The sequence below is a fragment of the Leguminivora glycinivorella genome, chromosome 19 (assembly GCF_023078275.1).
Source record: "Leguminivora glycinivorella isolate SPB_JAAS2020 chromosome 19, LegGlyc_1.1, whole genome shotgun sequence".
NCBI classification, from domain to species: domain Eukaryota; kingdom Metazoa; phylum Arthropoda; class Insecta; order Lepidoptera; family Tortricidae; genus Leguminivora; species Leguminivora glycinivorella.
The window spans coordinates 13,369,977-13,383,367 of NC_062989.1; the positions used below are offsets into that span (position 1 = coordinate 13,369,977).

At 36.7% G+C, this 13,391-nt stretch overlaps 1 protein-coding gene across 1 annotated transcript in view; it reads right to left on the reverse strand.

Annotated features, from left to right (window-relative positions):
* Positions 1-13,391, reverse strand: part of LOC125236600 (TBC1 domain family member whacked) — a 35,218-nt gene that overhangs the window by 9,698 nt on the left and 12,129 nt on the right. The window contains exon 2 of the mRNA XM_048143462.1: positions 6,811-6,932. Coding sequence (XP_047999419.1) covers positions 6,811-6,932 — 122 coding nt within the window. The remainder of the gene's footprint in view (positions 1-6,810; positions 6,933-13,391) is intronic.

Here is a 13,391-nt window from a genome sequence, read left to right on the forward strand (position 1 = left end):
TCAAATTAATGACCGTCAAGGAACAAAAACTAATTGAGTCGCTATTAGACCGTTTTCACATTATCCGATCCAATAACGGATGTCGGAAGGATATCAATAGATGAATCCAAGATTCCGCCTGTAATGTATGGGATATCGGTCCGACATCCGATATCGGATCGGATAATGCGAAAACGCACTTTGGTCTACATTTTACACTTTTGAAAACCAAGATTAATTAGAGTCAGTTGTATGGTCGGTATATAGTGTAAATAAAAAGTCGAAAAGTAGTAGGTTCTTTCTATACTTTTTGCTATGTATTTTATATTTCAATAGGCAGGCTTCTGTCTGTACCCATATTACAGTACTTTCAATATGTGCTATCCTATAATTAAATTCGGACACTCGCGTAGACACTTCTAATATTATTTGAATGGCATTATTACCAACATTAAAATCTCCTTTTGAAAATAAATTTTAAAGAATATCCCACTATCAGATCAGAGCCACTGGTATTTAATTTAAAACATATAATAAATAAGTCGAAATACTTCAAAAAAGGAGGAGGTTCTCAATTCGACTGAATGTTTTTTTTTTTTATTTTTTTTTGTATGTATGTTACTCGATATCTCCGAGAATCGTGGACCGATTTTCAAAATTTTTTTTTTGATCGAACCGGTATAACCCCGAGATGGTCCCATTGGCACCAAGTCAGGGTCTGATGATGGGATCCTGGAGAAATCGAGGGAACTCTTCAAATGTTATAGGCTTATGTAATGTTTTTAGTCTATTTTTCAAAGGTACACCAGTATTTACGTCTGATGGTAATAATTTTATGTGGCTGAGCTGATGATGGAAGGTCAACTCCTCAATGGTTAGGAGTTTAAGGATAATTCTTTCACTACTGTACATGTATTCGAACTGATACATATAATATCACTAGGAACCACTAAAAATCAACTGAGCTGATGATGGAAGGTCAACTCCTCAATGGTTAGGAGTTAAAGGATAATTCTTTCACTACTGTACATGTATTCGGACTGATACATATAATATCACTAGGAACCACTAAAAATCAACAAATAAATAAACTTTTTAACAAAAAATAAAACCGCCTTCAAAAATAAGCGCGTTACAAAACACGGAGAAACTAAAAAGCCAAAAATAATAAACCTTTCAATTCAGATTTCTTATCGTATTGCAATAAGCTAAACATCCAAATTATAAACAAATCAATTATTTTTGGAGTCGGTACCAGCCTGTGTATGGTTGGGTGGGGCAAACAGGCAATAGCAAGGCGACGAACAGGTCTGGTACCGACTACAAAAATAATTGATTTGTTTATAATTTGGATGTTTAGCTTATTGCAATACGATAAGAAATCTGAATTGAAAGGTTTATTATTTTTGGCTTTTTAGTTTCTCCGTGTTTTGTAACGCGCTTATTTTTGAAGGCGGTTTTATTTTTTGTTAAAAAGTTTTTAGAAAGGGTTTAAAAAGGCCTTTCATAATCTACTTTCAGTACTCACTTCGCGAGCTAACTCTAGCTGCAGCAGCCGAGGAAAAGTTATCGGCCAAACGAACTTTTTGACATCCTTCGATAGAAATCACAGATTTTGACCCACTTCGAGACGCCGGACCACTTTGTTATTTACATGGTCGGAAACTGTATAAAAACACCTTTCATAAACATTTTTCAAAACTGACTTCGCGAGATAACTCTAGCTTCAACGGCCAAAGAAAAGTAATCGGCGGGTGAGATTTTATACCAATCGATGAAAATTACTAATTTTGACCCACTTCGAGACGAGAGACCACTTTGATATTTACATTTTTAGAAAGTGTTTAAGAAGGCCTTTCATAATCTACTTTCAGTACTCATTTCGCGAGCTAACTCTAGCTGCAGCAGCCGAGGAAAAGTTATCGGCCAAACGAATTTTTTAACATCCTTCGATAGAAATCACAGATTTTGACCCAGTTCGAGACGCCGGACCACTTTGGTACTTACATGGTCGGAAACTGTATAAAAACATCTTTCATAAACATTTTTCAAAACTGACTTCGCCTATAATAAATAAATCCGATTAACCTTTGGGTTGTCTGCTGTCGAATTTAATTATTTTCATAGAAAATATTTTTATTTGTATCCTTCCAGCTCGAGATTCTTGGAAGCCCTGTAAATTTTTCTCTGTGACAACAAGATATGACATGTCAGGAAATTTACACATACATACATTACATACATTTATTGTAATAAACGTAGTACAAGTGACCAAGATAAAGATACAGTAGGGTATTTTTAAAGTTTATGTAATGAAGAAGTAAAATTGCGGCCTTTTTTAGGTATTTCTATTTATGAAATAAATTGGAAATATCTAATATATACCTACATACTTATTATATATTGGTAGCGGCTCCATTCGTTCAATATTCGTTCGCAATTCATTTTGACATTTAAGTCATTTGAGCATATTATGACAAAAGGTATTTTGATAAAGAGTTTTTAGTGTGTCGCAGTTCCATTTGCAATTTTGATACTTAGGTCTTTATACACTAAGTTGGTTATGTTATGGCATGAACGATTTTTTCCTAAGCAGATAAGAAGTTAACGTTATTAGCATCAACAAGAATGTTATAAATGTAATTTAGACCCAGCTTTTTAAAACATTTTTGTTATGAATTGTGCGTCCTTGTATTTAATGTCATTGCAGTAGCTTGTACTTATCAACTTATAATATAAATAAAACATAAAAAAAATGAATTAAAAAAGCTGTAATATCTACGGCCTACGTATGCGACGACTGAGATTTGAACCCGTGACCTGTGGCTTGTAAGTCTATCGATAATCGCCGGGGCTATACCTGGCCGTGACATATGGGTCGAAATTAGACTTTGCATAGCTTTCGCGTGTTTGTAACAAGCGTTGCTTCAACGATTCTGAAGAATGGAAGAATACATTTCACAAGATGACGGAGATCTGTCAAATGGTAGAAGAGAAAAACGTGAGATAGATGTATGTACTGACAAGTATATACTCTTTTCGACGACTGTCAAATCGCATGCCTAAAATAAATATGTAATTTTTTAAATTACTTTGGACTTTATTATCGGTGGGAAACGTCTGTTTTTAATCTACCTAAAATATTACTTATGTAGAAATAGGCATGTAATGAGGAGGAACACTCAAAGGATACGACAGATGGCGCCACCCTATTAGTCCGTGAGACGTGAGAGCGAGAAGCTGATAATTATGTTTTTTCTCTCTCTCTCACATATGAATGACAGTGACATGCCTAGACTCTTGCATAGGCGCCGCCTGGCGGGGTAAAATGTCAGTGTACCTCCTCATTTACGTTAATGTGTAATAGAAGAACAGAATAAAAAGCATGCGACACGGCTCATCACCTACTCTCGGCCCAGCGCCACTGGCGTGATGGTTTGCCATATGGATTCCTAAATGTAAGACACTAAGGTCCAAACCAAACCACGCAAAAAATGTAAATATATTATTAAATAAAGGTCAAACTTATTGGGTGGATTATCATGCTGTTAATATTGTTAAATAGGGACAGTAAAAGTCAACCTCGTACTATTATCTGTTCCTAATTTGCCCGGTCAAATATTTAGATTTTTTTATTTCCATATAAATATATTGGTGGTTTTTATATGCTAAATATCTGAAATATTATGTGCTATTCATTTCTGCTTAAAAATATCTGTTGTTATATTTGCTCTAGAGCACGTTAGAAAAAATTCAAAAATTCTATATCATTAAAAAAAGTCTTATTTCCCGTCATATATTTAGGTGGCTTCGGGTTGTAAACCTTAAAACTGATTTTTTTTTACATGTGTCTACCATTAAATTACTGTGAGGTATTTTGCTGAAAGAAAACGCTTATTTTTTGGGCGTAGTTTTTTTTAATATCTTCCATTCCAAACTATTGGTGGATTCGAAAATATAGGTTTTTTAAATTGCGATTAAACGCTGTATATGAAAAAAAACTACTGTTGTAGAATTATTTTCAAAAATATCGCACCGTTCTTAGGCTAATAGTGCTAGTTAGACGTTACGTTAAAATTATGATAATAAAGTATGCCAGGAGCGAACCCTTCAAGCTATTCGACTCTGAAATGCACTTCCCCTGACTATAAGACAGGCCCCAAGTAAGTTAATTTTCAAACGCATGCTGCACCAGCATCTGCTGAGTGCGGCACAAGTTAATTAGTTCTCCTTCGCCCATATGCATAATGTTTATAATATATTATTTGTATGTATATTTGTATTTATATTGGTGTATAAGTATATACGTGTAATGATATGAATGTATTATTTATGTATTATTTATATTGATTGTATGTAAATAATATTGCTATACTTGTCAATAGTTGTCATGCTTTCTAAATTTATTTTTCTCACTGCACCCACATTCGCGAATTTCTGTTTGGCCCTATGGTTGACTGGTAGAGAATGCCTCAAGGCATTAAGTCCGCCATTTGTACTTTTTTTTTTCAATTGTGCAATAAAGTTTAAATAAATAAATAAACCCTTGGATGTTTCGGACACATCATAATGTGTGAATGTGAACCAGATGAGATGGAGAAGTGTATCATCTTGGGGCGAATGAATGGCAAACGTATGTATGTATGTATGTATAAACTCTTTATTGTACAAAACACAAAACACAAATATGACACAGGATAGACAGTACAAAGGCGAACTTATCCCTTTAAGGGATTTCTTCCAGCTAACCTTTGAGTAGGTGAAATGTGATGAAGAATGGTAGACAAATATAGCACTTAGTACAACAGTTTATAGGAAAGCCCATAAAAATATAAAAGAGACTAAAACAAAAAATAATAAAATAAAATTGGAATAAAAGGTACATCAAATTTGGTAGGTATTTGGGGTGGACCACGTAAGAGATGGTCAAACTGTGTGAAGAAGTCGACTGGCGGCAGCCTATTAGGGTTTGCTCCCGGGAAATACCTGTACCGAAAGTACCGGGAATTCCCGGGATTTTTGGCCAAGCAAAGAACCGGGAAATCAACTTGAAAAATCCCGGTACTTTCGGGAAATACTTTTTAGTGACTTTTTTGCTACAACATTTATTTATTTCTGTTTATATTATTTATACAGTTAAAAAATAGGCGTGGGTACATTAGCATGTGTCTAATCACTATTTCATAGCGGGTGGTAGAGGCAGACTGGCCGCCGTAGCCACCGTGATCCCTAGCTAGTCCCGCTAGTCGGTAGTGGAGTTTTGTATTTATGGTGAAGGTTTGTTATATTAATTTGTGTATTTATTTTTTCTCCCTCAATCTTATTTCTGATTTGACGCGTTTGTCTGTGTTCGCTAATTTGCGATAGACTCAAAAACTACTAAACGGATTTTCATACGTTATTCACCTATGTATGAAGTGATTCTTGAGGAAGGTTTAAGGTCTTGTTATTATAAATTGATTAAAACATGACGATATGTGCTAATCAAGTCGGTAAAATTGACTTAAATCACGTTGCTTAAAAGCTTCAATCGACAACTCTGCCCATACCGATCGACATATAACAAAATAATGTATGGTGGAATTGTACCTCTTATACATATACATATATGTCGGCGATGGCTTATATCTAACTTTTAAGGATAACTGTTATAAACATGTAAACTTTTAAAAAAACGTTTATATATAATGTGGTATTGCGGTATTCCAAAGAAGTTTCCAGAAAATTACCAACTTTCCCGAGAACGTTCCCTCTGACTAGCAAAAAATAGTGGACTATCTCAAATGTTTTGTTTCCTTTAGTTTACATCCTTTGTTTCAAATGATGTGTTTGGGGAATTTTGTGAGGTTTACTGCCGGTCTATAATCAGTTATTATATTTCTTTAGTAGTAAATATTTCTCCTATTTCTTTTACTAAGCGATTAAACATCTCCCAGTAACGCTAACGGCATATCGCTTCATCGGAGCAATGTATTGCAACAGTAACCATTGGTGCCTATGGTTGCCAGATGGTCGGGTTTTAGGCGGAATTCTCACGATTATTTGCTTTCTCTCTCGAATTCCAATTTATAATAAATAATAAAAAAAGACAGATAAAATAATACGCCGAGCGAAGCCGAGGCGGCTCGGTTATAGTATATAATATAATAATAAAAAACGTAGTCCCAAAAAAATGATTTTTTATTTGAAAAAGCAAAATAATTAGACCAGTCCCGAAAGTACCGAAAATCCCGGGAAATCCCGGTTCCATATTGCTTCGGTACCGAAAATCCCGGTTCTTTAAAACAGTACCGGTACTGCAATCCCTACAGCCTATACCGTGCTGGCCATATGGCTTGTTACTTGAGGTCGCGATCCTCAGCATTGAGGAAACGAGGAAGAAGATGATAATAACATATAAGAGATAGAAATAGAAATCTATTTTTTGCAAGAACATAGTTTTGTTATAGTCAGTGTGGTGTTACATTTAAGAAGGTCCTTATGTTCTACCATATGATAGGCATGCAATATAAAGCTAACATGCAAAAACAGTGCTATTAAAACCTAAATAATTTGAAAGTATACCACAATGATAAAGTAAGGGAAATTTTAAATACAATACAATTTTAGAATTATTGAATTAATTGAGCAGTCAACAAATAATTTAAATTTATTTTTACATTAATGGAAATTACGGATTGAGAAAAAAAAACAATAATAGAAAAATTGCACATGTCAAAATTATAAGCAAAAATAATCAATGAGCATTATGGGTTCTCATCAGACATAAATTCTTGGATTGAGTAATAACAGAGCCCTAGCCCTATAATATCATGATAATGTGGGTTGTACCTTTTCTACACCTCTCCCGCACTTTCTTGTAGTTCTTGCTCATGAAGGCCTCCCACTTGTTGAGCATGCGCAGCCATTTCTGCTCGCGCTTCAGTATCGTGCTCGGAGACACTGTCCTTTTGCTGCAACAAACAAAACACTTCGTTTAGGAATGTGGATGATCAAAATGTGGAAACCCTAATCAACTCAACACATTTACAAACTTCGCCAGCGCCATTTTTTTACACGCACGCAACCCTTAGGGTCCCCCCACTCAGTGTCCGCGGTTCTTTGAGTATGAGACCGCCGCGCCGAATCGGCCTAGTGTTCGATTATAAAAATAGGGCAAGTCAATATACGCTTCATTCCTGTCAGTAACACAAATGGAGATCATCGGGGAAAACGTCTTTCAACACGTCCCAAGCGAACATCAAAGATGGCTTTTTCAAAATAGACGAAGATAAAAGGGGACATCTTTTACAACTTTACATATCTGTGAGCACCTTTAGTGGAAGTTAGAGCTGCTTCTTGGAACTATATAAAGAAAAGATCGACCTAAAAATGTGTAGTGCAGGTGTCAATACTGTCAGCAGAAAATGCAGAAATGACGTCGTTAGAAAAATGAAAACATCACGGTTCTGATATTTCTAACACTTTCAAAATCAAACTTCACAAAATCACGCACGAATATGAACTTTTTTATTCGTACGCGTAAAGGAGTCATACAACTCATACATAAAATGACGCATTATTCAGGTAATATTGAGTGACGTGAAACCTGCGCATACCTATGAGTATTCTTACGTTGTACATAAAGTATGTTAAACACTATTGTTATTTATGTTTACGTAGGTAGGCTTGACGAGGTTGTTTAGTGATGAATCAAAACTGGTTACTAAATAGTGCTATAGGCTAGTCAAAACAGCTAGCCGTCTGAAAGCAGTTAGTTCATGACATCACGACTGTACCTGTGAAATATGTCGTTGTTACCTAGCAGTGCGGTGAGACCAGAATACCGATTTTCTATTAGCGAGCCAGAGTCTGTCACCTTTGTTTTGATAGATAAACTATATTTTGTTGATGAGGGTAAAAAAAAAACGATACGATACGAAACGAAACGAATGTAATGCGAATAAAATAGACAGATAAATAAAAGGACAGAAGGAGTCTTGTATCATTATTCATTACCTTGGCCAGCGTTCCCACTTAAGCGTTGCGTGTCTCGGGGCGCGCAACGGACGTCCGCGCCACGCCACCTGAATGTAATTCAAAAAACGTCTCCTCAGTACATTTTGTATAGGAAGGACGTAAGACGCGCCCCAGGTGGCGTGGCGGCGGCGTGGCGCGCGCCACGCCGCTTGGCGGCGCGTCTTACGTCCTTCCTATACAAAATGTACTGAGGAAACGTTTTTTGAATTACACTGAAGCGGCGTGGCGCAGACGTCCGTTGCGCGCCCCGAGACACGCGACGCTCTGATGTGGCCGGTCCCTTATGGAGTTAATTTTGTGCCCTGAGGTCGGAAAACCCATTAAGTGAGTAAAAGTTATAGATACGTTATAGTTAAGACAGTTATAGATAGTACATAGAGTTCCCTTGAAAAGGAATTATAAGAAATAGAACTAAGTCAACCCAAAGGGAGAATAAAAGTGTAGATAGTAGATACTACGATGATAATACGCTCGGACTAGACAGATATACCTAGCAATGCACGGTCGAGAAGTTTCCAAAGTTGCAGAACATTCCTAATGAGAATTTTCGGTAACTTCTGAGAATGTTCTCGAGAACGAGAATTTATCAGAATACTTAGTAAATTCGTAGTTTATACCATAATTTCGTCGAACTCAGCAAGTCAAGACGTAGTCCCGTGGTAGTGCGCTGGCTTCGTATGCCGACGTTCTCAGGTTCGATCCTGACAGCGATCTTTTTGTTTTTATTTTGTTGTTTTTGTTTTTTTCTTTTATATACATATATTGGCATGACCAAAAACAGGCATCAAGAAATAATAGTTCGGTACCTAATTTAAAAAAGTCAGGACTAAAACTCTGAAAGTCGAAATGTTCCCTGAAGTATAGTGAGAATTTAAGCAACTTATAGTGAGAATTTAGGTAACTTATCACTTATCAACAAAATAGCTAACTGTAATAGACAATATTATACCTATAATAACATATAGTTTTATATTATGCCCATTTAAACATTATTTCAAGTATATTCTCTTGTTTAAATAATAAATTGCATGTTGCGGGAATGTTCTGCGAACATTCTCAAGAATGTTTCCGCTTTTTGGGAATGTTCTGCAATTTCTACATTACTAGATATACCTATAAAGTAAAGTATAAGTCTCGGAAGTATCCTTATGGGGCTAACCTTGTGCCTGAGGTCGGCAAACCCATTACAGTGAGAATTGCAACGAATTAGAACGAGCGGAACTAATGGCGTATTGATTACCTATTGCCGCGGTATGTGCAAATTGGACACACTGTTCTATGTTCTATCTGGTCGAGTTTCTTAATAATAACGTAAATGACGGTTAAGAAAAACATCGTGAGGAAAGCCATACACCTGTAAAGATATTCAAAAGTACTATGTGAAGTTCCCAATCCGCATTTCCCATTGGGCTAGCGTGGGGACTACAGCTCGAGCCCTCTCATGCGTGAGAGGAAGCATATGCCCAATTGCCCAGCAGTGGGGCGTATATAGGCTCAATTATTATTACAAGGGATGAATAGATAACTTCGTTGTTTTAATTTTTTCTCCTAAATGTCCTGATGTAAGGGCAGCCATTAATTATGAATTAGCCTCGAGATTCAGAAGTTTCATACTTTTTGTCACTGATGAGTTCCGCTCTAGATTACAAGATATTTTATTATATATGAGATTTCTAACTCAGTGGAAAACAAAATTGGAACCAAAATAAAAAAGCGGCCCAGAAGCCGCACGCGGCACGACTCGTAATATCTAAACTGTATTGGCCTTAATGAAAGAACGTTTGGGAGCTGCCCACGTAATTAGTTCTTTGACTGTATTTTAAAGACGGTGGCCTGAATTTCCTACTTTATCTCTCGTTACAGATATTTTTAAACATTCTACGGAACTCCAAGTTTTTCTAATTAGCTACATATAATTATTTTTAAATAAGAAACTTGTATTTTTGGTTCCGTAGAAATTCACAACGATTTTGGCTTGCACAGTCGAATTCAAAGATTTGTCTACTCTTTTTTACCATTATATCATAATTTACTGCAAAAAGAATCTCACTCTCAAGTACCGGAACCACCTGAGAAAATGGCGGACCTTGTGACCCACACGTTCATCTAACGTCGAGAAACGTGAAGGAAGCGCACAATGAATCTCATCGCCTTTATCAGATAATTCTGCTACAAGTAAGATACTAAAGAAATAAGTACCTAAAGTTGGCAAAGGTGCATGTTAGCCAGCGTTCCCACTTAAGCGTTGCGTGTCTCGGGGCGCGCAACGGACGTCCGCGCCACGCCACCTGAATGTAATTCAAAAACCGGCCAAGAGCGTGTCGGGCCACGCTCAGTGTAGGGTTCCGTAGTTTTCCGTATTTTTCTCAAAAACTACTGAACCTATCAAGTTCAAAACAATTTTCCTAGAAAGTCTTTATAAAGTTCTACTTTTGTGATTTTTTTCATATTTTTTGAACATATGGTTCAAAAGTTAGAGGGGGGGGCGCACTTTTTTTCCTTTAGGAGCGATTATTTCCGAAAATATTAATATTATCAAAAAACAATCTTAGTAAACCCTTATTCATTTTTAAATACCTATCCAACAATATATCACACGTTGGGGTTTGAATGAAAAAAAAAATCTGCCCCAACTTTACATGTATGGGGGGTACCCTAATAAAACATTTTTTCCCATTTTTTATTTTTGCACTTTGTCGGCGTGATTGATATACATATTGGTACCAAATTTCAGCTTTCTAGTGCTAACGGTTACTGAGATTATCCGCGGACGGACGGACGGACGGACGGACGGACGGACGGACGGACGGATGGACAGACAGACATGGCGAAACTATAAGGGTTCCTAGTTGACTACGGAACCCTAAAAACGTCTCCTCAGTACATTTTGTATAGGAAGGACGTAAGACGCGCCCCAGGTGGCGTGGCGGCGCGGCGGCGTGGCGCGCGCCGCGCCGCTTGGCGGCGCGTCTTACGTCCTTCCTATACAAAATGTACTGAGGAGACGTTTTTTGAATTACACTGAGGCGGCGTGGCGCAGACGTCCGTTGCGCGCCCCGAGACGCGACGCTCTGATGTGGTCGGTCCCAAGGTTCTTGAGACTAAAACTCGCTCGATGTCTCTGGGACGATATCTTGACAATTTTCAGTTTTTGATTAAATTTGGTAGGTTATTTATACAAATGATTGAATATTGATTTGATACTGACAACTTTAAGTACCTAAAACATAGTAAATAATAAACTAAAACTAACTTAAATTATAAATATTTCAATTCAAAAGTTACTTACACAGTTTACACACTAAAAAAAAAAGTAGGTAGGTTTGAAGAACTTCTCCAGTCTCCTCGATTTATAGTTAGTTTTAGTGTAAATATTACGAGTGCCGCGTCTATTAATGATTAATGAAAATCAAACGAAAACGACTCTAAACTCGAAAGATAGTCGTTCTTCAGAAATGCTCCATTCTCATAACGCACAAACGATAAGCTCGCCTTTGTACATAACCGTTATAATTATTCACTTCACTGTACAATCTGTACATGTAATTTGTTTGTTCTGTACAATAAAATGTTTAATACTACTACTACTAGTATTTTTATAAGCGCAAAACAGTTCACCAATTTAGGTGTCGGCAACTCTGCATGTAAACCTAGGCTAGGTTAGCAAGTTATATCATCTAAGAACCATTCAGTCCTCGTCTTAAAATTCTCGATTCACATATGTATTTATCAAGCAAAATTTTTTTTCAAGCGCAACAGACAGAATCTAGTCCATCAATGTAAGTGTCAACACACTATACCTAGTCATATTCAACATAGGTTAGCAAGTAGGCCGAGTTATATCATCAAAAATAATTCCAATGCAGTTGGAAGAAATCCCTAATTTCCTGTTTTATACTCGTATATCTCTTTTGTACTTACAATAAAGTGTCAAGTTACTATCCTTTTAATGAGAAATGTTCGACACATAAAAATTACGATGTTTACAAGCACAGTCTCGTAAAAAAAAACTAGTCCATCAATTTAAATGTCAACAACTCAACAATCAACATACTAGACCTAGGCCAGGTTAGCAAGTAGGCCGAGTTATATCATCCCAAAGGCGCTCTCCGTGACCCTTCGGTCGTTCACACGCCCACTGAATGCTAACTACTTAGCAGCTACCTGTTAGCTTTACTGCCTGTAAATATGTAGGTACTTGTATAATAATACATATACACTTCCATCTACTAGTGCTTAGTCAGTCCAAGTGCTAAAATAAACATCATAATTTGACAGAAGCTTGACGTTTTAAGTAACAGGCAAACTCGGCAAAAGGCAGGGTGTGGGCTATCAAAATCGCCGTCAATTTAGCATAGTACAACTTTATATTGCTTTATTAAGGAAAATATTATGTAATTACATCCATATAGCGTTGGTTGCACGAAACACTCCGTCATCGTTAAAACGTTCGCAAAATGGTATTGTATGGGATATTTGATAGACCTCTGCTACGTGACGTTAATGTGATGTGTGAACTATGATTGATGCAACTGGCCCTTAATCATACAAACATACAACACACATACAATCACGCCTGTATCCCATAAAGGGGTAGGCAGAACACATGAAACTACTAAAGCTTCAGTGCCATCCCTTAATCATTTTATGGAAAAGGAAATACAACTTTTTTTGACATAATATGAAGAGAGAAACATTCTAGCATTTAAACCTTAGTGGCTGTTACTGTACTTCTAATTAGAATCTAATATGATTATTCTATCATTATTTGAACACGAACGTAAAGAGCAATTTTGTAAATTGCCGTAAGCCGAAAGGTTCAGTCATTTTTAGCCGAATCGATCAGCCGGCCAAAAAATAGCAAAATGGAAACATTGGATACCAAAAGACCTTAGTCGTAAGTTTCTATGTATGGAGCAGATGTTTAAAGATAAATTATATCCTACCTAAAAATATTACACACAATAATCGATGGACTCGCTGTTGCTATGCAATAGAATACACAACGAGCATATTCCCATATCGTATGCAGGTTTCACAAGGGAGTGATTGTTACCGCGATACAAAATTAACATACTGACTATGCATATGCAAGTTTAGATCGGCCGATACCTCGTTATAACACACAACTTACGATATTACATTGCATATTGTAGCAAAAAGTGGCTTCGTTTGAGCAATGGACAAAGATTATTGAGACTCATAAATCCATGCGATTTCTTAGTATGTACAAAAAATGTATAATTCGATAGTCGACAGCAGAAGTAGATGCCATTGTATGACTACGTACATTATGTAGTAACGAGGAGACAATCTCTTTTCAGTCACCACATAAACTATATCGTGGCATTCGTGGCTTAGGGGTAAAATACACAGAAGGGACGCAAGTCGTA